The following is a 24,854-nucleotide window of genomic DNA, read 5'->3' on the forward strand; positions in this document are numbered from 1 at the left end:
ACCACACACCCCTCTGGGATTTAGAAGGGGAGGGGCAGTGCAGGGGTCCTAGGGCTCTGGTGTGTATCATCATTCCTGAGCGCTGGTCAAAAATACAGATGCTCAGGCCCCTCTGACATTGCTCTGAATCTGCTATCTAGGGCTGATGGCCTAGGAATCCGCATTTTAGCAAACTCCCACGTGATTCTCAGGCCACTCTGTGTTTTAGAGTCACCAGCACAGTGCAAAGGACACCAGGGCAGGGGTTCTGAGTCTGACAGAAGGGTGTCTCCTTTGGCCCCTCTTGGCTTTCCACTCACAAAATGTGGCCTCCAGTCCTGCCTGCAATGGCTCCTGGGGGACAGGGGTGTGCTTTGAGAACGGATGCCAACGGTGGCATGAGAAGCAGGAGCGCTCAGAACGGCAGGGGACTGTCCCCTCTGTAGGCTCTGTCCTGGAAAATGAAAGGCCTGGGCAGGAATGAAGCCATGGAGTCAGGATGGGGATGGAGACAGGTGTCCAGGGGAAGAGGAAGAGCAGGGATGGCTCCCTCAGGCCCCTCCAACCAGGAACGGTCCGGATGCCGGGGCGTGGGGGGGGACCGGGTGCGCAGGACAGATGAGCCCAACACTCAACCAGAGCGAGAGCTCATCACCTGAGAGCTGTGTAACCCATCTCAGCAAGAGAAAGGGACAGAGAGAATCCCAGCTTTGGGACCCACAGCAGCCACCTCACTAGGCTGGTCCTTTCTGAGAAGCCAGTGGGGAGAGAGGGGCAGAATCCTGGTTAAGCCTAGAACAACAGCAACTTCATTTCCCTGAGGCCCTCCCAAGCCACCCTCCTCTCCCCTCCCGGGGACCAGTATCCTGGCTAGACTCACAGCCTCCCAGAGGCAGGTGGGATGTCCATTCACAGACAGTAAAAGCAAGGCCCATAGAGAAGGGAGCCGCTTGCCCAGCATGTCTTAGTGAATCCTCAGCCCAAGGCTCACTAAATCCTCGTGACAATCACAGAGTAGTGTGATTGAATTTTAATTCAAGATAATCCGTATGCCAAAGGGGCATATTCAGGGGTGGCATATTCTGCTCCCCTTCAGTAGGTACGGTAGGAATTTGTATTTCCCTGACCCAGAGGAGTAATCCAGATCAGAGATGATGTAGAATTTACTCAAGAACACACAGCAGAGTTGAGCCTCAGACCAGGCTCTCATTACCACCGAGTGCTACATCTGCATTCCCACTGCGGGGGGGGAGACTGGGCCGCGTGACCTGCGTGGCCCCCTCCAACTCTACCTTTTATGACTCCAGGGTCCCACCCTATTCTTGCAGGTTTATCTCCCTCAGGTTTCCTCAAGAAACCAACAACTCAGGCCAGCATGGCCTCCTCTCTGTGCCCTGAACAAATCTTGAGACTTGCCACTTGTCTCCTCTGTCTCCAACCTCCCTCTGCCCCATCCAATCTCATGGCCCCTCGTGCATCTTTGTGAAAGTTCTCCTGTCCTTCAAAGCCCATCTCAAGTCTCACGGGGTCCAAGAAGCCTTCTCTAACCCCTGCTGTGAGAAATAGTATCAGCTGGGTGTGGAGCAGGGCAACGGGGTCCGAAACACCAGCCACTTACTGAGCATGTGTAATGTATACACACCTCCTCTCATTTATCCTGAGCCTCCCCGTGGGGCACAAGCCGATGGTGTAGCCATCCTACAGATGTGGAAGCCAAGTCTCAGATTGCTGGATGCAATGCACGTAAGGGGATCTGAAAGGCTCTCTTGCTGAAGAGAAGGGCTCCAGGGGAAATATTAAAAGCCAGTGTGAGGAGGGAAGTGTTAGAGGGAAGCAGGTTCCAGAGCAACATAAAAAAGAATGGGGAAGCAAGCAGGGACCCAAACCCAGTGAGAACCTACAATCAAAGGCCCAGGTCCAGAGCATCATGGAGTGGTCGTTTTGCTTGTGGGCCAGCAGCTGGTTAACGAACACAGGACTTCAACAAGCCTTGCCTCATTTAATGCAATAATCCCTTTGGACAGATGATTCCACCGTTCTGTGGGGAAGGAACCAGAGGCCCTAAATCCTAACGAAGCTCACACAGTCCACAGTGGGGCGGGGACCTGAAGCAACCTGGACTCCAGAATCTGTGTGCCTTCTAGCACACAACTGATAGATGATTTACCACGTCCCTTAGAAACACTGACATCAGAGTCGCCCTCGGCTCCAGGTCTGGCCCTTTGTCCCAGCGCCGGACCTCCACCGTTTAGGCTGCCACCTGCCTCTCTCCATTCTCAGCTGACTCTGATGTTGTCCCAGGACGCCGATTCTATGGAACTTCACTTGTGAACTTTCAAGTCTCTTTGCTTTTCAAGAGTGCCTTGTGAACATAAAACTGCTTCTAGAATGGCTCACTCTTCAGTAGACCTGTGGACAGGTTCCAGAACAAGGGGCTAGATACACAGAAAGCAGAGCAGGAAGACAAGGGCTCGGAGAAGGGAGTGAAAGTCCGTGGGTCCCACCGCAGATGTTGGGGATACAGTGAGAACACGACAAACACAGCCCCTGCCCCCTGGCGTCCCAGACGCAGATGCTTCCTCCCTCACAAGTTTGCAAAGGGTTAGCCACGGAGAGGGAGAGCACAGGAGAGCACCTGCCAGCCTGGGATCCTGATGCTCAAAGGAGCCCCAGTGCAGCCATTCCTGCAGGCTTGACCACTCACCACAGCCAGAGAGCGGTGGAGGGAGTCAGGGCCCCTGGCAGGGGTTGATCTGTTGCTGCCCACTCTCAGCCACAAGCTCTGCCCATCACCTCTTGTCACCCTTCTAGGCTTAGCTCTGGGTGGACCTTCCCTGGGTCGCCTACTGGCACCCCACCGCATCCCACCCCCAGCTGAAAGTGAACTGTCCCTCCTCTGCAGGCCCACCGCCCCCTGCCCCATTCCTCTTCCCTGTGTCCACCTGACCCACCCAAACAGACCCCAAGCCAGGGGGGGTTGTGATTCCCGCAGGGAGCCTGCCACGGACTAGCCCCTTGGAGAGGCTAGAAACGTTTTCTAAAAGGATGAGTGAGTAAGGTCAAGGGAGTGAGGTCAAGCAAGGTCAAGCAAAGAGAGCCAGCCGCCCCATGCTCCTGACCCTGTAAATGCAGCTACTCAGTGACAGGGCATCCTACAGTCCTGGGGGAAGGAGAAGATGGGTCATCTGGGTCAGTGTGTCTTGCCTACCTGAGAAACCACTGCAGGCAAGGCCACCAAATGCAAATGAAGGGCAGGAAGCCCTGAAAACGTGAGTAACTGTAGTCAGTGGTGACACGGTTATCTAGTGGGTTCGGGCAGCATCTCACAAAGAAGTGTCCATGGAAGCCTGATTTGAGAGGTAATTGATAAGAATAAAATCCGTGGTCAAATTTGCCTAGTGAATACAGCACATTCCTCCCCTTCTTCAAGACCTGCAGTGCACCCCAGCATGTTAAGGCTCTGAGAAGTCATGCTGCACAGACAACCGTTTAACCTAGTGCTTCCCACACTTACCTTTTTTTTTTAGTAACTCTTATTTAATATCCCAACAAATTAGCATTCCATAGGATGCACTTAGAAAATGGGAAGGTGCTGGTCTTGCAGATGTTCTGGCTCAAGGAGGTCGTTTAGGGTGGTCTGAGAGGCCTTCCGTCCTTCTTCCTTGGCTCGCCTTCTGCCAAAAAATACCTGGATTTTATAGGTTCACGGCCTTAAGGTCACATGACAAGATTCCAGTGGTGGATGGTTCGGCATTGGCCAGCCGAGTGGGAGGGGAAGGAATCTGCCACGAAATCTCCTTTGTCCTCTGTCTTTGACCATAGACATGACCTCTAGCAAGTGACAACCTCCCTCCCTCAGGTTCCTGTTCTGTACGCGGCCATAAGAACCAGTTGCTAGATCATGAGTGCTTAGAATAGCGCCTGGAAGAGTCACAGAATCCACACGGCAGTCTACATCACGAAGGGCTCTTGTTATCTGAAGCAATATGAATTTAGTGATTTCCTTTTCCTCTCACATGGCAAGCCCGACGGACTTACAACCTAGTATAACAGCCCCTTATGCTACATAATCATGGAGCCGTCGCACGAAAGGACAAGAGAGACAAGAGGTACTAAGGAAGTTTAGAAAGGAAAGGATCTGTGTGTGCTGTGGGGTCGCTCGTGAGGATGGCTTCCTGGAGGAGGAGAACAGTGAGTGGGGCTTGGCCTGAGCAGAGGACAGCGGGGACAGTCCCAAGGAGGACAGAGCAGCAGGTGAAGTCCGGCTGGAGGTGCCAGGCAGCACAGCCGGGGCCTCATTAACTCGGCTCCAGGGGAGCAGGGAGTCCGCTCCGCCGGCCGGAGACCTGCCAGCCACTGGGAGCTGGCAGCTCTGTGGACGTTTGCCGAGGAATAGAGTCATCTCCAGGTCCTGGAGGTAACTAGAAGGGACAGATAGTCTGTTGAGCAGAATGGAGCGTTTGCTTCCCCAGCTTGCAACACGTGCTTCTCAGGCAGGTCTGCGGGCCCCCTCTCCCCCTCCCCAAAGCCTCCTCCAGGCTTGCTTGGGAATCGGTTCTTCCAAGAAGCAGAGACTCACTGAAGTTCGCTCAAGTGTACAGGTGGCTGGGGGAAGATCCAGCAGTATCTCGGGGAAGACAAGGGCAGGGAGGTCAGCTCAACCTTGAGAAAAACTGGGGTAATACCCGATGCCAGGGCAGGGATGCGGTCTCTGTCTGACTTTTTCTCCTTCATTATCTCTGTCTCTCTAAACCTATCTCTCTCTCTCTCTCTCTCTCTCTGATCTCCTTCCCACTCTCTCCCTCTGTGTCTCTGTGTGTCTCTCTGCCTTTATATCCTTCAGGCTCTTTGCATCTCTGGGGTGTGTGTGTGTGTGTGTGTGTGTGTGTGTGTGTCTCCTCTGGTGTGTTTGTAGGTCTCTCTGTCCTTTATTCCAATCTCTTTCACTCTCTGAGGCTCTCTCTCTCCCTCTCTCTCATTGCACAATCGCCCACACCTGGTCCATTTCTCTCTGTAGGTCATCCTTCTCTACCTGCTCCCCAGCATGCACACAAATTGCCACCCCAGCTCTGGAATCTACTTGACCTCTTAGCCCCAGTGCTTAAAGCATCAGGGAACCACAGCAACAAGTTTCTTTCAAGAGAAAAGCCAACGGGGCCAACTCAGAGGATCGATGACTGCTCCTGGTCCCATCAGTTCTGACCAGGGAGAGTCATGTGACGATACTCCAATGACTTCATCGAAGAAGGGGTCTGGGATGGGCATTCATTCTGCAGTGCAGCTTGGACAGCAGAATAGAGCCGCGCAGAGAGATGAGCATCTCCTACCAGCTCTCATGGAACAGCTCTCTGACCCGGAGCAGGACGCTCCCATCTCTGGGTCTCAGGTACCCTATCTATAAAATGAGTTGGATAAGGTATTCCGTTAAGAATACTTCTACCCCCTCCCCCGAATCCTATGGTGTTCTATTTACAAAACAGGCATGGAGACCGGGAATAAGAGGGAAGAATATGGCAAGTGACAAAGGAGCAGAATATTGAGTAAAGAAAAAACCACATTCTTTCAGAAACATTTGGTGGAACGGTCTCCAGGGCAGTGGCGGGGGGGGGGGGAGTGGGGGGCTGTCGATCCCAATGCAACAGAGGGGGACAGATGGTTCCTGAAGCTTGCAGAGACTGCTGTAGAGGCAGATTCCCAGGCCTGCCTCAGGTCTGATGCAGCAACTCACCCCAGGGGACTCTGATGCACGTGGCCTCAGAACCACCCCCACCCCCTGGAAACACAGAGCAGGACTTTTCAAAGAGCTGCCTTAGCAGGAACAGGGCTTTCTAGGAAAGGCAGTGACCCCACACCTTTGGGGCCATTCAAGAAAAGCCAGCCACGCTACTCTGGATGATCCCAGATGATCACCTCCTGTTTCTCCAACCCTCAGAAATTCAAACAGAATCATGACTGCCCTGGGAGCTCAAGACCCAAGCAAGGAAGGGTTGCAGCCTCTTCAAGCTGCTTCTCTGGGCCTCGCTCACTTCCACGAGAGGCCATGGATCTGATGTCCAAACAAGGGAAGAGAAGACACAGGGGCAAAATGATCCTCCTCTGCCTCCCCCATTACATCTCCTGGGCGTTTAAAGACGGGATTCTGGATCAGCAGGAGAGCCTCCAAGATATTCTCTCAGACTTGTACTCACTCATCTTCCAGAAATGAGTGGGATCTGGGTAAGAGGAGAGAGTTCACCTCTAGACTCTGCCAAGAGGCCCCAGATACCGAAGCCAGAAGATTAGAAGAATGGCCACCTCGGGTCCTCCCCAGGCGGGGCTGGAAGATTAAGTATTGCCTCTGTATCCACACCTTTCAGATTTCTCCAGCTCTCCACGCATCTCCCTCAGCCTTCGGGCTAACTGGGTTCCAGTCAACATGTGGGAACCTATGTGGCTTGAGGAGGACCCAGACACATCTGGAAATGTAATACTTTAACAGAGGGCTCAAGAATTCACAATGCACCTGCACACCACCTACCTGTTTCATCTTCTCAACCATCTTGCCGGGGGGGGGGCGCTGATTGGTTGTGTATCAGTTGGGGAAACTGAGGTGCAGAAGGCTAGACTGGAAGAGAAGCAGGGCTGCAGGAGAATGCATGTCTCCACCTCCCTCTTCCTTCCATGTCCCCAGTCCCTCAGGAAAGCCCAGGCTCAGAGAGGTGGAGGGACCACCCCACGTAGTCAGGGCTGGAGCTCGGACCAGGAGAGAGTGGGGCGTCTTGGCAGCAGGTGGACAGGGCAGCGCACTTATTAAGCAGGTGGCTCCATCTCAGGAGAAAGGGGAGAAGTGACCAGCTGGGATGGACATCTTGGCAAGAGGGGAGCAGCTGGGCAGAGGGGAGGCCAGGGAATGTGGTTGTCAGGAGATCTGGAACCTATGTGTGTGGCCTGGAGTGGGTCCCTGCCTCTTCCCAGGCTTTAGTTTCCCCTTCTGTACTTTGCTGGGGTAAGACTCCAGGGCCTCTAACATCCCATCTCTACTCTGCCCTACTCTGCCCTCAGCCCCCACAGTGCCCAGAAGTTTCCCAGAAGCCTCAAAATTACCTGTTGCCCATGGTGGATCCCAACCCTGCAAAAAGCTGCAGTGGTAAGAACTGACCAGAAGATGGAGCCAAACACCCTGGAAATCAAAACCGTTCTCTTTCATGAGTTTCTACAGGTGCAGAAACTAAACCACAGAGGCAGTAAGAGATGTGCTCAAGGTCTCCCATCTGCTCCGTGTCAAGGCTGGGAACCAATCCCCATCTCCTGCCCCTGGGGCCAGGATGTATCCTTCTATCCCACTCTCCTCCCTGCTTATGCCTCAGGATTCTGGTCAAGCCGAGTTCACTCCAAGACGCCCTGATCTAGTTATAGCTCATTTGTGTTAGGTTGATGGGGCCGCGGAGCGCCCTGAGGGCGACGCAGGGAACCTTTAAGTGGATGAGGTCGGGGCTTTCATGTGTTTCACCTGTGGAAAGGCACTATTGTCAAAGACTCGCCTTTGAACCCCTCCTCCCGCCCCACCCACCCCACAGCTATGTTGACTCTGGGCAAGATTCTTAAATTCTCTAGACCTGGGTCCTTGTCAGTAATTTAGAATGATAATGCTATGGACCTCTTGGGTTGTTTGGAGGATTACATTAAATAATTGAGAAGAGCACCGAGCACCATGACTCTGGTATGGTAGGTGCTCAAAAAATACTAGGATTTTATTGCTGTGAGGACACTTATGTCAAAAATGATCTAAATGAAATGACAAAGATGAACAAGAAAGGCTTTACTGGTCTGAGCGGACAATTCCATTTTGTGACATTCCTCCTTCGCTGCCCTTCCTCGCGTCTCTCCTGGGCTCCAGCTCCTGGCTCCCCTGTCAGCCAGTTCCTCCAGTTAATGGATGCATTTCTTCTTTTTAATGGAGATCCCCTGCTGGTTCTGCGTGACAGGAAAAGACAAGTCAGACCTTGCCAAGGAGATGACACAGAAGGCAAGTAGCAGGAGCTGTGTGGCCAGAGCATGTGGGCACTCCGGGGCAGGTCATGGGGGTCCCAAGCCCTGACCTCAGATCCTGTTTCTTTCACACCTTGAATTTCTCCAGAATTCAATTGCTAATCCCTGTTTCCACTTCCCTCTCCACTCCAGGTGAAACACCCTCATCCCTCCACGCCTGTGACCCTCTCTTGCAGATTTTTTAGGACTCAGAGAGCTTTCCATCTCCTCACAGCCCATGCTAATCCCTGCCTTCTCATGCAGGATTCTTTTTATTTTATTTTATTTGAGAGAGAGAGAACACAAGTTGTGGGGAGGGACAGAGGGAGAGGGAGAAGCAGACTCCCCACTGAGCAAGGAGCCGACATGGGGCTCAATCCCAGGACCCCAAGATCATGACCCCAGCCGAAGGCAGCCCCTTAACTGGCTGAACCACCCAGGTGCCCCCTCACGCAGGGTCCTATGGCTTCTGCTTCAGAGAACTGAAGCTTCCTTCTGGAGACAGAGGGGGCATTTTCTTTCCTTGTCTCCTGCATAATGCCTGGGGCTCAAGGCCAGGAACTCGAACTCAGCCTTTTTAGGGCAGTAGAGGGAGCACTGTGCTAGGAGTCCAGACACCCTGTCCGAGGTCTAGCCCTGCTCTGACACCTGTCTGACATTGGGCACCCTCTCTGGCACTCTGGGGTGACATCAGCCCTCAGTCAGAACCTCCCCAGTGAGTTCATTTCTGCCCTGGGATTTAGCAGCCCTGAGGACAAACCCTGATCTCTCTCAGTGTGACCTCTGGCAAGTCCCTTCCCCCTCAGGACTCAGTTTCCCTGGCGCTTTGGGTGCTTGAGTCCAAGACGACAGTCCGGTTGGTGCCTCTTACAGGCATTTTGGGTGGGTCCTCATCACTGTTGCTGCTGTCATGCTCACTGCCTTTGTCCTCCTGCCAGGGAGACACGATGCCAATGTGGGGGTCCTGTGGCTGGGCCAGGGGTCCACAGTGTCTGGAGCCCTCACTGCCCTCAGAGGATCTCCCCCTCCTCCAGACCCTCAGCGAGGTGTGGAATATGCGCCAGGTGCCAAACGAGATGAGTCATAAGGTGCGCTGAGGAGCCGGGATGGGCAACAAATTCAACCTTGTGCAGGAAAGACCAGTGAAGAGGACATCGCAATGGGGAGACAGAGATTTTCGTCCAAATTCTGACACTAGCTTCTAAAATCTCTGACCTTAAACTATAAGTGGTTGCTCTCAGATTCTTTCCAGCAAGCATGGGAAAAGGAAAGATCCCCGGGCACTGAGAGGCTACGGGGGGGCGGGGGGGGGGGAGGGGAGAGAAGCCGCAGAGAAATGATGGTTTAGCCTCTAACTTTTCCTACTTTGGGACTTCTCCAAGAGCTGCCCGAGGCAGAAGGCAGCTGAATCAATTTATCTCTTCTTCACCAACTTCAAAGAGAAGTTTTTTCAGAAGGTCAATTTCAGGGGAAAAGGGGGATATTAAGCGGGAATGCTTAATATCCCCCTTTGCTCAGACGCAGGATTTAGACATAGGACTTAGACAAATGATTTTGTTTCCCTGACCAGCTAAAGTGAGGCTGGAGTGGAATCAGGAGCAGAGTTGCTCAGTCCAGGGACAGGGACAGTGTCACCCTATGAAGCCCACACAGTCCCTTTCCCCAGGCCTCTCAGCCCTCCTCAGTAATTTATATAGGTGGGTTTTGAATCCACACATACGGCCCCTTGATGTTGACTGGTCCATTCACACAGCACTGAAGTCTCTTCACAGTTGGTCAACAGCTTCATCCCCGGGTCCTCTTCTCCCTGAGCAGACCAAGACCTGACATGTGCCTGCCAGCAGCAGCTTAAATCTGGACAGGGGTCACCCCAGAGAGCCTCCACACGGTCTGGTGGCTGTGACCTGGGCAGGCTCTGACCCAGTGAGGGTACCCCGGCCTCACCATCCTGCTCCACCTGCTGCTGCTAACCCTCACATGGCTTACTCTTCACAGTCCCCTTCCCCTTCTGCTGCCCCTTCTCTCTGTCAGCATCTTTGCCAACCCTGGAGGGGATGGTGGAGACAAAACAGGCTCCCGGGGGGGTGGGGGGAGGCTAGTTTGCTTGTGTGACCTGAAAGTGTCTGAGTCTGCTTCTCCCCATGTCCTCCTCTCCCGGCCCCCCTCCTCCTTCCTGCACACGCAGTTTGTTCAGCTTTCTCAAAGCACGTTTGCATCTATTCTTCCACTTGAACCCTGCTGCCATTTTCAGAACCGGGTGGGGAAGGGGTGATGGACCCATTGTACAGAGAAGGAAACCGAGATCCACAGAAGGAAAGGGCATCTCTATAAAGATACGAGGAAGTCGGCGCCGTGGTGGGGGTAGAATCTCAGATTACTTCCTCCCGGTCCAGGGTCCTTCCCCAACCAAGTAGGGCATGACTGTCCATGAAGGAACTCTCCCAGCTCCCCCCTCACACTGGCTGGTGGCTCTATACATATGCACTTCCTCAGGAAAGACCTGGAGCCCCTACGAAGCACTGCATAGGCTGGGGGCAGCCGTTGGGGCCCCCGTGGGCTGTGGGAAGGCACGCATGGCGAGTGTCCCTGAGTGAGCTATGTGCATACAGCATTGAGCGCGGAAGCTCCCCCCGGGCCATCTCTGCCGGCAGCTGGTGTGGCCTCCGGCCCCTGTACTGCTGGTCTGTGCGCCCAGGTTTCCTGAGAGTTGTTTCCTCTCTGCGCAAAGACTAGCCAGACCTCTCGCGACTCTGGGGAGAGTTTCCTGCCGAGCTGGCCCCTATCCCTGTCACACCCCCAGCCCCGGCCTCCTTAACCAGGTGACCAGGATACAGAGAAAAAAATCCCAAGTAGGCAGGAGGCCAGACGCTCACACGTTAGCACAGAAGCCATCCTGATGGAGATCTCGTGCTTCTGTCACGCCAACCTGAGAACAAATAGAAGAAGAGCGGCCAGCCTCCGCCCGGCATGCAAGGGTTTACAGAAGGTGATGAGGGACATCACCTTCCAGGATGAGCACATCAGCCCCGTGAGGTCAGCACTGTTAGCCCAGTGGACAGATGAGGAAACGGAGGCCCAGGGAAGTGAGAGCCATGCCCCAAGAACGCACAGAGTCCGTGCTCACAGGCATAGAGTTCTCTTTGCCTCAACCCTCACATCACTCCTGACGAAAGAAGGAAATGGGGTCAGGTGAAGACCCAGGGTGCGTGCAGAAGAGGGACCCTTTGACAATCCACAGACCGTCCTTGTTTTCCTACTGTCTCCCTCGGCAAGGCCCACAGCCCCGGCTCAGGGACCCACAGCCCTCGACACCCGTAGCAGAGCAGAGACACCCGCCGCTGAGGCCCAGCCCTCCAGGCTTCATGCCCCCAGCCCTGCCCTGCGCCAACCAGAGCCAGTCGGCTGCATGAGCCTGGTGCGCCCCTTCTCAGCCTTGGTCTTGTCATTCTCTCCTAAGAACACGAGCCATGCTCCTCCTGCTGCCCCAGCCATAAAACTGCCCCAGCCAAAAAACACTAGAGGCAACCAACTTGCTTGGGATATTATAGAACCAGCAAAGAGGAGGCCAGATCCGAGTGAGCCAGGCTTTGAAAATGGGACCTCAGAATGGGAAGACGGGAAAGGGTGGTTGTGCAGGTGTGAGAACTGTGCCTCCCCCGCTGGGAGGGGTTGGGGGCGACAAGGACTTGCTCAGAATCCGCTGGGGGGTTAGATGCAGAGCCGGGCAGGAGCCAGGTCCTGGAACTGCCGGCACCACCTCTGGCCAGGCCTCTGCTCAGCTCCCACCACCCCCCAACTGCAGGAATTGCTCTCACAGCCCTTGACCCGCCCAACGATGCCCTTCCTCCCCCCTCCCCAGGGAGTCTGCTCGCTCCTGGATTTGGAAGGAGGCATCCAATCCAGCAAGAAGGGGAAATGAGCTTCTCAAAGCCCAGCCAACTCCGAAGCATAGGTGCTCTCTGCCAACACGACCTTGACTCACAGACTCTCAGGGTCGCAGAATTATCAAGTCTGCCCGCCCATGGAAAGCTAGAGGAACTGGACTCTCTCTGCATGGCCCTGGTGGTGTGGGCCAGTGGCTGGAATTTATAGAGGAGGATTCCAGCTCCACATAGCAGAACTTTCTTATAGTTAGATCTGTTCTAAAATGGAATAGGCTGTCTCCTGAGGTGGTAAGCTCCCCAACACTAGAGGCAACCAACTTGCTTGGGATATTATAGAACAGAGTTCCTCAAAGTGTAGCTCCCCTGCATCAGCATGAATGACCGGGAGGGGGGATTCTTAAAGGGGCAGAGTCCACTCAAGACGCACTGAATTAAACTCTGAGTGTGGGCCCAGGAATCTACGTTTTAATAAGCTCCCAGGTGATTCTGATGTAGGATTCTGACTCACAAACGAGTATCTGAGAATTTCTGCTCTAGGAGAATACCGATGGGATTCATTCCCTTTCATCTCTGGAATCCTGTGATTCTACCATTCCATGAAATACCTTCTTCCCTGGGTAACTGTGTTGTACAAGGGGCATCCTTTTAAGTTACAAAGCCAGAAACCCATGATGGAAGACAGTTGACAGGAGATATCTGGGGGCAGACAGACCACCAAGGCAGCTGTTAATCCTCCCTTGCTCCTCTACTCAGTGCTGACCTGAAGTGACAGCCTAATATCACAGATCCCTGGTTACTTAAGACTCAGTGGTCCCATCCAATTTCATCTCCACTCCCTTGCATCCAGGGAACCATAACAGGAACCAAGGAAGAGAACACTGAAAAATATCCACTTAATGTTCTGGTAGTGGAGGGCAAACTTCTCTGTCTGTGCTAGGCTAGCGAGCCTTTCTGGGTCGGGTTTACACTCCCTACACCTTCCTGTTTTCAGCCCTGAAGTGGACAGATGGGTTGTCTAAATGTCCTCAGGCATCACAGTCAGATCATGACAAATGTTTCCAGCCAAAGGCTGGGGCTCAATCCTACCACCCCCGTTGCCCCTTTGGTCTCCCTGCCAGCTACAGGGCACACCCTCCATAAATCGTGGATGCATTCCATGCCAGCCTTGAAACGCCCTCCCCTCAGACTCCATAATGCAACTTCTAGGAAATTATCACGTACATGTTCAAGGATGTGTGTAAAATGGTATCAATTCTAGCATTATCAAAGTAATAAAGCTAACAGAATAGTATTAACACATGCATAGTCCTTATTTGTTTCATTTCTTAAGTGCTATTCCTGTATTTATTTAATCTTCACAATGGCCCATGAGCCAGGTACGATGATTGTCCCCAGTTTAGAACTTCATACATTGCCTTTCAGTAATTGACAAATAATTAGAAACAACCTGAGTGTCTAATAATTGGGGATTGGTCAAATAAATTATGGAGCTTCCTTAAAATGGAGCTATTTTAAATAAGGTTAAAAATATTCAATAAGCCAGAAACATGCTCATAATGTTTGGTAATATTAAAAGCACAGGAAATAAACTATATTGCATACGATCGAATTTGGGGTGAATGAGCACATGCAAGAAAAAGTCCTATGGGGAGGTCCTTGGCAGGGAAGGCTTTTTTGGAAGAGATTGGTATTGAGCAGTTTCAGGGAGCTATGGAAGGGGGAGGGGCAGGGGTTTGCGCTCCCCGCATTTGCTGGGTGAACTATCACCACTCACGATGCCCAGGTAATGTCAGGAGGCCCAGAGTGGACGCTGAACTTGAGAAGCTCAGTATTGGCTCAGAGTCTAGAGATTACCACTGGCTTCTGACTCTGAAACTAATTAGAGGGTGAGCATCGCCAAGTCTTATCGCCTCTCTGGGCCTCAGTTTCCCCATTTCTACAAAGGTGATCATAATACCTTCCCTGACTCTCCCATAAGCAGGTTGCAGGTGCAAAGCTCCTGTGAAAGCTTGAGCTGTGGGATTCCTGAGGTGACCGGGGAGCAAAGCTGTGGGTTTTTCTACTGACCATTTGCTGAGTCCTCACTATGGGCTTGAGGCTGTGCTAAATGCTTACAAGCATGTTGAGGGGTAGCTTCAGGGGCAGGCCATCAATGAAGTCACATAAGGCCCACACTCAGAAAGGGCTACATTTGGGGGTTGAATGCTCTGTGGTCACCATCTTGAAATGCTCAATAATTTTATCTTGAATTTAGCTTTGGTAAGTAAAGTCTGATAGGACAGTGAAATATGTGCTGGGGGCTTGGAGCCCTGGCTTACACACGGCCCAGGGCACTTAAGTCTCGGGGTGGGATCCCAGGCACCTGCAAGGATCTGCACTCACCCAGAAAGTACCCCTGTGCCTGAGGAAGCACACCATTCGCTAGCACATAAAAAAAGACCACGACAGGCCAAGAAAGGGACTGTGGAAGAAGGGGATAAGCTTTATTCTTGCTTTTTGAACAAAGAGACCTGCATTTTCATTTTGCAAATTAAGTAGCCAGCCCTGGGCAAACCCAAAACATCCCTACAAGGAATGTGCTTATTTGATTCCCTTTTTCAGGCAAGGAAGTTGGGCTTAGAAGGTACATCGCCCAAGGAAGACAGCTGGAAGTCGCTTCGGCAGAATTTGAACCCAGATCAATTTGACCCCCGAGTCTGTGGCCTCGCACGGTGCTACAGGAAGGCAGGTGACGCACAAGCGGGGAACACCTCCGGAGCGGCAGCCCGATGCTCTCCAGCCACGATCAAGGCCATCACCACTCACACCAGCGTCAGCCTTTCCCCTGGATGGAGAAGGCAGAGCCTAGCTAGGGCTTACCAGGGCGTTAGGAAAGCCCTCACACCTCCAGATCTTTTTTCGGTCGGCTGGGAGGCGCCTGCCTGACCCATTAGGATGAGGCTTTCATCTGGCTGTGTGAGATTCTACTCTCTCTGGGAACCTAAGCGGGCTCTAGAGAAGACCCACAAGGAGCACATTCCAGCAGAGCCACCTACAAACTGATTGACTTTGGACACTCCTCTTGACTCCCTCAGACCTCAAATGCCTCATCTTAAAATGGGAGTGAAAATACTTATGTGGAAGTTCTTTACAAATGGAAGGTGGTACAGTTCTCAGCCGACACCATCTGACTTTGCCTGCATTGACTGGCAAGGACTGGCCAGAAGTTGGCTACTTTTACTGTGTAGATGACTTGTCTTCCTTTTTTTTTAAGTTTTTATTTATTTATTTGACACAGAAAAAGAGAGATGCAGAGAGAGAAGGAACACAAGCAGGGGGAGTGGGAGAGGGAGAAGCAGGCTTCCCGCGGAGCAGGGAGCCCGATGTGGGGCTCGATCCCAGGACCCTGGGATCATGACCTGAGCCGAAGGCAGATGCTTAACGACTGAGCCACCCAGGCACCCAGAGATGACTTGTCTATGCAAGAGCTGACATATGATGGGCACTGGTCACTGGAAATGTGAGCAATCATGCCTTGGGTGGGGGAGTACCAAGAAAAAGCCCTAAGAGAAACCCAGTATGCAGAGGAATATCGCTGGGCCTCCAGATGCTCCAGATGTTCAGGATTCAGACCCCTTCCTACCATACTCGAAAGTAACTCTCTAAGCGGAGCTCATTAGTCACAAAGCGGATGGGGGTACGGTGGAGAAATGAAGCCCAACCCACAATTTTGACTCCAGGATGAAGGAAATAGGCAGAATCTAGCAGGTTCACACTGGTAGGGGTGGCTAGAACGAAGCTGGTCACGGGTTTTCGTCACCCCACAACCATACTCCACTCCTGCTGTTGGGTCTCACACTCCCAAACCAGAAACTCGGGATTCTGTGACTAGGACACGTGACCCCGGTGGGGATGGCCTGGGGGGCGGGGCTGGTAGAAGGGGAGCAGATGCTGCACCGGTACTCTGCTCCACAGCAATCCTCGCTCCGAGGGCTAGATGCTGCTTACACCACACAGGCTCAGAGTAGTAAGCTTTTACTCCACAATATCTTTTAACATTCTAGGCCTTATGTTTTCCTTAAAGTGCTATCATATACATTATCTTTTTTCTTTTTTTTTTTTAAATATTTTATTTATTTATTTGACACAGAGAGAGGCAGCGAGAGAGGGAACACAAGCAAGGGGAGTGTGAGAGGGAGAAGCAGGCTTCCCGCGGAGCGGGGAGCCCGATGCGGGGCTCGATCCCAGGACCCTGGGATCATGACCTGAGCCGAAGGCAGACGCTTAACGACTGAGCCACCCAGGCGCCCCACTATCATATACATTATCTTAACACATGTACAAGATGCCATGAGGCAAACACAGGCAGATGTTATTATTCCCATTTTATGGGTAAGAAAACGGAGACCCAAAGAAATGCCAAAGGACTAAGACAAGAAGCCCAGTTTCTCTGCTCTCAGCCTCCAAGAGGCCCCAGAGTCTCACCATGAATACAGAAACAAATCTGGCTTGGGGCATCCAACTCTTTGATTTCAGCTCGGGTTGTGATCTCAGGGTCGTGAGATTGAGCCCCATGTTGCACGTGGAGTCTTCTCCCTCTCCCTGTGCCCCTCCCCCCAGTCCCCTTCCCCCACCTTGCTTGCTCAGAAGGGAGGGAGGGAGGGAGAGGGGAGGGAAGGAAGGGAGGGAGGGAGGGAGGAAGGAAGGGAGGAAGGAAGGAAGGAAGGAAGGAATTTTGGCTTGCAGAATATGAAGAAGTTTTGGAGCCTGACATCTTAGAGTCATCATCGAACTAACATGTATGGAGTGATTGCCGTGGCCAGGCTCTGTGCCCAGCACATGTGTTTGTTACCTTATTCAACCCCGTGAGGCAGCTGCCATCTCCATTGGACAGATCATGAAACCAAGGTACAGAGAGGTGGACCAACTCCCCACGTCCTCCAGCCAGGAAGAGGTAGAGAGGGGACATGAACTGAGGCTGTCTAGCTGCAGAGCTTCACCCTTGCCCTTAAACATTTTGCTATTCTGCCTTCTCAGGGAGAGAGATGAGCAGGGAAAGGATGACAAGCTGAAAGTGGATTTTAAATGGCCACTGACAACCGAGGGGTTGTCACACTAGGTGGCAATGTTCCCTCATCCAATTCCATCTGAGCAGCCCCCTTTGTAAGCCACGCAAACCCTGATGATACAGGAGACCCAAGAACCACTCCAAAGGTCCCCTCCTCTGATCCTGAAGACTTAGAAATGCAGAAGGAAAAAAACCTCAGCAGTATTTATCTGTGATTGTTGCTACTGTGTGTTCTCTCTCCTCTCACTTTGGATCTTGATATTTCTCTTCCACCTTGGCCTTTAGGGCAGCCTGAAACCTGCTACCAAAGTGCCTGCTTATGGAGAGGAGCCTGACAGAGCCACATTTGCCAACATCCTTGCTTCCAAGTGTCTGCGATAGGGACGTTCACATAAGAGGCCCCTAGATCTTTGTTAAATCCAGACAGTGGACAAGATTTTTGGACTCCTTGACTCCCTTGGCACAAAGCTCTCTCCTTCCTCCCCCCCTCCAAGATTTATTTATTTATTTATTTATTTGAGGGGGGAAAAGGGCAAAGGGAGAAGAGAGAGAAAATCCTAAGCAAACTCCATGCTGAGTGTGGAGCCCAACGCAGAGCTGGATCCCAGCACCCTGAGATCACGACCTGAGCCGAAATCAAGAGTCAGACACTTAACTGACTACACCACCGAGGCACCCCTCCCTCTATTTTTAATTGTAATAGTTATTGAGATAATTGTAGATTTACATGCAATTATAACAGAGAGATCCTGCATATCGTTTACCCAATTTCCCCCAATGGTAACATCTTGTAAAACTAAAATTAAATTTTACAATTGGGATATTGACAACAATACAATATGTTGTTCAGATTCTTCAGTTTTTCTTATACTCATTTGTCTGTGTGTGTGTGCGCGCACTCGCGCATTTAAAATTCTGTACACTTTATCACACAAGTAGGTCCGTGTGTCCACCACAGTTAAGGTACTCCATCACCACAAGAATCCCTCCTAGGGCCCTTTTAAAGCCACACTTAACCTATCTCCTCCCCCATCCCCATTCCTCACCCCTGGCAACTATTAATTGGTCTCCATTTCCATAAATCTGTCATTTCAATGTTATATGAATGGAATATATAGTATGTAACCTTTGGGGATTGTTTTATTCAGCATAATTCCCTTGAGATTCACCCAAGTTCCTGCATGAATCAATAGCTTATTCCTTTTAATGTCTGAGTAGTTACCCATGGTGTGGATGTACCACCGTCTAAACACTCACCCACGAAGGCTATCCGCATGGTGTCGTTTGGGGCTGTTACAGATAAGGCTGCTACGAACATTCGTGTACTCCTCTCTCCTTCTTGATTGCTAATTGATACAGATGCTCTTACTTCACGGAGATCTCGTTCCTGCTGTGGCAAACATGACTCGTCACCACACCATCCTTTCTACGCCAACTCCTAGTGGCTTTGGATAATGTGCCCAGATGCTCCCCTACAGATACTTATCACTAGACAGGAACCTCCAAGCCTTTCCCCTTAAAAAATAAAATAGAACAAATGTGAGTTTGGGAGCCAGACAACCTGGGCTCACACTGCAGGGGCTCTGCCACTCAGAGTTGTGAAATGCGGGGCAAGTCACTGAGCCCTCTGGGACTGTTTCATAACCATCGTAACAAAGGAGCTGATAGTCGTTACGGTGGCAGCGTGATGTCATAGCTAAAAGCCGAACTCAGGTGCCACGCTGCCTGGGTTTGCATCCTGACTCTACCACTTGTTGACTATGCGATCCCAGGCAAGTTATTTAACTTCTGTGCCTCAGTTTTCTCTTCTGTAAATGGGCATGCTAATAGCGTCTCTCTCATGGAGTTGTGAGGATTAAATTAGTCCATGTAAAACGTTCAGAGCCGTGTCCGGCTAGTAAGCATCAAGCACATATTGCCACTTGGCAGGTGCTCTTCTAAGCACTTCATACAGATCATTTTATTTAATCCTATCAGGGATTATAATACAAGTGCTGTTCGAGATCGATTTCACAGATGACAAAACTGCAGTTTAAGGGATTAAGTCACCTGCTCATGATCACAAGGCTGGAATGTGAGGGAGCTGAGGTCCATTTCTGAGTCTGTCTTTGCTCCTAACTTCTACGCCATCCTGCAGGCCCACACGCTAGGGCGCCACTGCCCGGCCCCGCACAGCAGCTGTGACGATTACAAAGAAAAGTGTGATCTGTGGAGCCTGGTCCTCAAGCTGCTCCACACGTTAGTTTCCTCTTTTTAACTACTGGTAGTTGATGAACAATAGATCATTCTGCACTTTTATATAAATGGCAAAAATTGGTCTCTTAAGACACAAGCCACCAAAAGTAGTGATTTGAGAGTTTTGATGGATTCATTTGGCAAACATTTGCCAAGCTGAACTGACCCAACAATTACTAGATTTGAGGCCTGTCCATCCAGCTCAGCCACAGTTCATTTCAACAGAGCCTCTGCCTCACTTCCTTTCTTGGAGAGCTCCGCAGCTATGAGGCAGAGATTGCTCAGACAGGGGCACCTGCAGGAGCTTACAGGACAAAAGAGTTCAGAGGGTATTTCAATTGTTAAAAAATTTCCTAAAGAGTTGATTGGGGAAGTGATAGTTAGACATGAAGGGACTTTGGGGTTTGGCCAGATGATGTAATCACAAGCAAGAAAGTGGTAACACGGGCTGCAAGTAAAACGGGGAAATGAGTCATGGTGCTTGTGGAATATCAGGGTGCAGCTGCAAAGTGGTATCACTGGGCAAGTTTTCAAAATTCTCCTCATATATTAGCCAGAGACCTTGATGACACATTAATGAAGGTTTGTTATTTTTAGAACTTCATTTCTCAAATGCTTCATTTTAAGTCTTTTATGAAAATGAACATCACATTACATTGGTAAGACATAAGACATTTCAATCTTTGACATTTGTGAAATATCATGCTTATTGAGGGCCCCCTGTTTTAATCTGGGTTTTTCCAACCTGAAGAATATTCCCACCCTTAAAACTCAGAATACATCTAGAAATAAAGATGTCTATTTCTCAAATAATGACATCAATAGCTATTTATAAACATCTCTCCTTCAAATAGGTCTTTAGATAAAAACACGTATGGAAGAGAGGGTCCTCACTCGGGGTAGGACTGACAAGGCCTTGTTTCCTGATTATAGGCCTAGAAAAATCCACATTTGTGCATCACACTGATTTCAGACTCCTGTGAATGCCAGCTACATGGATTGCAGATTCACATTTCACAAGCCTGTGAATTTAGGTGTCTGTGCCTTTAAAAAACCTATCAAAAGCAAGTAGCTTGCCCTTAACACATCTGCAAGGCATTATATAAAGAATAAACAAGAATTAGTTTGTAGATGTTTCTATTCTTTTAGACCAAATTAATGAAGTCTCTTTTAATCACAGCCTTTAAAGATCCCAATAGTAGAAAGAGAAGCATCTTACCCCAGTAATAACTGAACATTTTACCAATAAGGTGTTAAGTGAATTGGGAAGGGGGGTAGTGTAGCACATACTAGGACATAGCAGTAAAAGACATGAGAAAATTTAAAAAGAAATAGCACCAAAAGACGAGGTATCATCAAGAAATTACATCCTGTACCCACCCCAAACAGGATGAAGCACACACCATCCAAAAATCATCGCCATAATCCAGTAAGTTCCAAAGTATCCCCTGAATTTACCTTTTCACCTGCCAACGAATTTTTATGCTCTTATCTTTCTCTCTCCTCGATCAAGGAACGTTCGTTCTTTTTCATTATATTTTAGGTGAAAGGTAGGCAATAGTACTTGGAATTAATTGGGCCTTTCATCACTGTTTCACTGATGGTCTCCTAAATCCATTAAAAGACATTTGGGTGGGTGGGGGAAGCTGACGAGGGGGATAAGTAAGAAAAAAGAGGCAGTGAGTCACATTTGCCTTTTGTAAGATCTAATCTAAAACTGGTCATATTCAGGGTTGCAATCTGGATAGGTGCATAAAGAGTCACTGTTCTGTCCCCCATATCTATATCCCTCTTCTTGAAAGAAAAACCTGGGGGCTCCTGGGTGGCTCAGTCGTTAAGCGTCTGCCTTCGGCTCAGGTCAGGATCCCAGGATCGTGGGATCGAGCCCCGCATTGGGCTCCCCGCTCCGCAGGAAGCCTGCTTCTCCCTCTCCCACTCCCTCTGCTTGTTTTCCCTCTCTCGCTATGTCTCTCTCTGTCAAATAATAAAAAATGTGGCTCAGTCGTTGAGCGTCTGCCTTCGGCTCAGGTCATGATCCCAGGGTCCTGGGATCGAGCCCCACATCGGGCTCCCTGCTCCGCGGGAAGCCTGCTTCTCCCTCTCCCTCTCCCCTTGCTTGTGTTCCCTCTCTTGCTGTCTCTCTCTCTGTCAAATAAATAAAATAAAATCTTAAAAAAAATAATAAATAAATAAAAAATAAAAAAAAAGAAAGAAAAACCTTAGCTATGTTTCTAGATTGAAAAGTAAAAACTGCAAACCATCATTGTACAAGTGTCTGAACAGGTGGTAGGCAGTGTGAGCAGCTCCTAAACCAGGTTCAGACCCAGCAACTGGGCTTGAGGCAACAAATCAAGACTGGCTACACCAGCTTCAGTAACCACAGGCAACTGTTTTCTCTGAAAATTCAGAATTACTCACTTTGGGAAGGGTGAGATTTATCTTAAAAAAGAAATGTTCAAAAAGTTTTCTGATCATATTAGAATATAAGCAGAGTAGCATTTTAGTGCTAATGGGGTACCTTTTTAGCCCAAATCTATTTATTTCCTCCTTCTTACAAACTGCCCCCTACCCCCAAATAAGGCAATTACATAGAAATAGTGTTGAGATCACTGTTAGAGCTTTGCTTTGCTATTTCTTTGGTCTGAAAAAGATATTGGGGCTAATGTTTGGAAAAGTAAGTGAAAGGATCAATTGACATAATTACTACATTTTATTTAAAGGTTTTAGAAGATGCATGGTAGAGTTCACAAAGTTACCTCCAACCACAAAGTTGGAGAATTTTTTTTAAAAAGAGTGGATACCAAACAACTTTTCGGAAGATAACACCTTATTAGCCTCTTACATTGTTGAAGAGAGCAAAAGAAGGCTTAAGATTTAAAGGATAAAAGTTGTATTTATAAACATGCTAAGGAATACATTAAAACAAAACAAAAAAGAATAAGGAAAAACATATTGTGTCTTTCAGGTTAAATCCTGTTATAAATGATTTCTATGGGACTATAATCCCCTTCAACAATATTCAAATAACAAAAACCCCATCACTAAAAGAGCTCCAATACTCCTTTGGAGCTGGCTATTACAGAATTTATCCTGCACATAAGGTATGCATGAAAAACATCCTGGAGAGACTCGGATACCTGCCAACATGAAACTGTTTCTCTAAGTTGCACTTGTTGGTCTGGAACCCAGTTGAGTGGGGTTCAACTATAACTTGAAACTTGTCACCTTAGGGTAGGAGAACAATTTGAAGCCAAAGGGCACTTTGCTGTAGTTAATTCATGTGGCTTCGAGTACATTTCAGATGTTTCTCCTCCATGCCAAATATTCACTGAGAATGAAAGAGCACATGAAACTTTCTAACCAAGTCCAAAGAATTTAGGTAATCATTACAGTTTCTACATACTGTTTCCTTAAAGCCACAGATTTTATTACAGAAAGGAGAAAGGTCATGGCATCAATAGATCAAGCACAGGAATTCTAGAATACTAAATTAAGTTGTTTCTCTCTTGCTTCCCCCACAACCGATTATATCAGTGGGCTACAAAATCATATGGAACCATAACAAAACAGTGTTTTGCATCATGTCCAAGAAAGACCAATATTTTTGCCTGAGTATCCCATTAACCTTTATCTAGAGCTATTATTCTTGAACTTTCTATAAAAGTTTCTTCTCAAATAATTTAATAATTCTAACAACTTGGAAAGGCAATGTGAAGACCTGAATAATTCAGCCAAGCAGCGAATGCAACAAACCTCATTTAAACCTGCTCTCCTGCCTAAATTTTATATACTAAAATAATCCTTTCTCCTTCACTTCTTCAGGCGTACCCAAAAGAGAGTGCATTTCTTGGCTGTCACAAGTTTTGGGTTGAATCTTCTCTGTTCTTCAATGTTCTAACGAAGGCCCTGGGCCTGCAGCTCATGCCTCTGGCAATTCAGTTTTATTCTCAATGAGAGAGATCTCCAGCACAGGTAAGAGCAGCTGAAAGGCATCCTGAATATAGGAAGCACTGTTTGAGGCCTGTCAAGATTGAAAAAAAGAAAGTATCACAGTCACTTAAAAGAGAAAATATGCTAAAAGACAACAAAAAAACAGATTAACTTGTACAATCTAACTGAATCTGTAGCCTGGCAAACAAAAGCATGTTAGTTAAATTTAGAGAGGAAAGAACGATCTAGCTCTTAAGATATGACAGTACCAAAAAAGAATATCAGCATTTTTGTCCAACTTGCCCATCAGAAATGGAAGCTGTTCTTTGACATCCTGCTCGAATTCGGCATTTGAAGCTTATTTATTCCTCTACTAAATGGGTAGGTTCTGTCACAACATTTTAGTCAATTACTCAAAGGACTTTAGAAGGCTATGAATCTTACATCAATAGGATTTTCAGTCCATTAGGACAGCTCTTCTTCCATGGACTCAATACAATTAGTGAATACAAGACAGGGACTACAAATACGAACAAGGAAAACTGCTTTCAAAGATGGTAAGTATAGATATATTTCTATCTGGTACAACAGACATATTTATGAGAAGCATCATGGAATCACGATGCTCAGAGTTTTCCAGACTTCATTTATATCTAACAAGTTCTGATCTTCCAGAAGAAAAATAGAGAGTTCATTACATTAAGATAAAAACATGTAATTTCAAGGACAAAAGTGTTTCAAATATATAATCAAGAACAACCAAATCCAAATAGCAATAAGAAAAACCTATTAAGTGACTTTACCTTTTTTGGATTTATCAATAGCATGTACTCCTATTTAAACTTTAATGTGACATTTGCTGCCAAATTTTCCAACCAAAACAGACCTCAGAGATCATCTAGTTAAATCTCTTATATTGCACATAAAGATAATGAGATTGTCAAGAAGGTAATGCCTAGTCCGGGGTCATACAGCAAATAAGGGGAGATCCAGGACAGGATGAGGCTCCTGGTTTGTAAAGTTCTCACTATACCACTCTGCCATCTACCAAATCACAGACTTTTAAAAACACTAAGTGTTAATTATCAGAACAATTACCCTGATATTCAAGGGAAACTGTGCAGTTAAGGAATTAAAGGCATTTCCTTGGTGATAATTTTAAAAGAATTTAAAACTAAAGAAGTAACAGTCCAATAGTTAAAAATTTTTTTCAATTCATATTTAAAACCTAACCAATTATCTCCTCTGACTTACATATATTTTAAACATATCACCAAACATCTAAATTGTCTGCACAATTGACAAGACAGAGTTTTTTAAAATATGGAATGCAGAAAGTGTCACACAAGGAGGCAATATAATCGATCATGTGATCCTCTTACATCCCCATTTTCCATGGACTTAAACCACCTACCTCCTTAGATCTAATGGACATTGATGAGGATTCTATAAATACAGGTACCTTTGACAAAACAAAGCAAACTTCTTGGCAAGGAAATGATACAACAAAATGTTTAGTCTTGTTTTGTAACAAATCTCCCCTGTATAAACTTCAGTCCTTTCAGAAGCAGTGTTCACCTGTTTGTAATTTTCAGCCCTGCAAGTTTACCCATGGTCTCCAGAAGGTGTTTCATTACTAAGGGTCGTCCATCAGCTGCCAGTGGATAGTACTAACTACTGACAGCCTACTGCTGGTCTGCACTTCACGCAGCAGCTCCATCATTACGCTTTGTAATAACGAACAGGGAATTTGCATCGACTACACACCATTT

General features: G+C 48.7%; 1 protein-coding gene and 1 long non-coding RNA gene across 19 annotated transcripts in view; both read right to left on the reverse strand.

Annotated features, from left to right (window-relative positions):
• Window positions 1–24,854, reverse strand: part of LOC144381083 (uncharacterized) — a 912,868-nt gene that overhangs the window by 355,058 nt on the left and 532,956 nt on the right. Inside the window, exon 3 of one of the 16 annotated variants that reach the window (XR_013445588.1) lies at window positions 4,484–4,508. The exons of 14 other annotated variants lie outside the window; for them this stretch is intronic. This is a non-coding gene — a long non-coding RNA (uncharacterized LOC144381083). Of the gene's footprint in view, window positions 1–4,483; window positions 4,509–17,388; window positions 17,405–24,854 lie in introns of those variants that run through there. One more of the 16 variants, XR_013445575.1, reaches the window with a different exon arrangement.
• The window catches only part of FAM114A2 (family with sequence similarity 114 member A2), a 31,998-nt gene continuing 28,987 nt past the window's right edge, over window positions 21,844–24,854 (reverse strand). For all 3 annotated transcript variants that reach the window (XM_036114247.2, XM_036114244.2, XM_078066768.1), the window contains exon 14: window positions 21,844–23,173. In XM_036114247.2, the coding sequence (XP_035970140.2) occupies window positions 23,072–23,173 (102 nt within the window). In that variant the 3' untranslated portion in view covers window positions 21,844–23,071. The remainder of the gene's footprint in view (window positions 23,174–24,854) is intronic.

This window comes from Halichoerus grypus, chromosome 2, assembly GCF_964656455.1.
Source record: "Halichoerus grypus chromosome 2, mHalGry1.hap1.1, whole genome shotgun sequence".
NCBI classification, from domain to species: Eukaryota; Metazoa; Chordata; class Mammalia; order Carnivora; family Phocidae; genus Halichoerus; species Halichoerus grypus.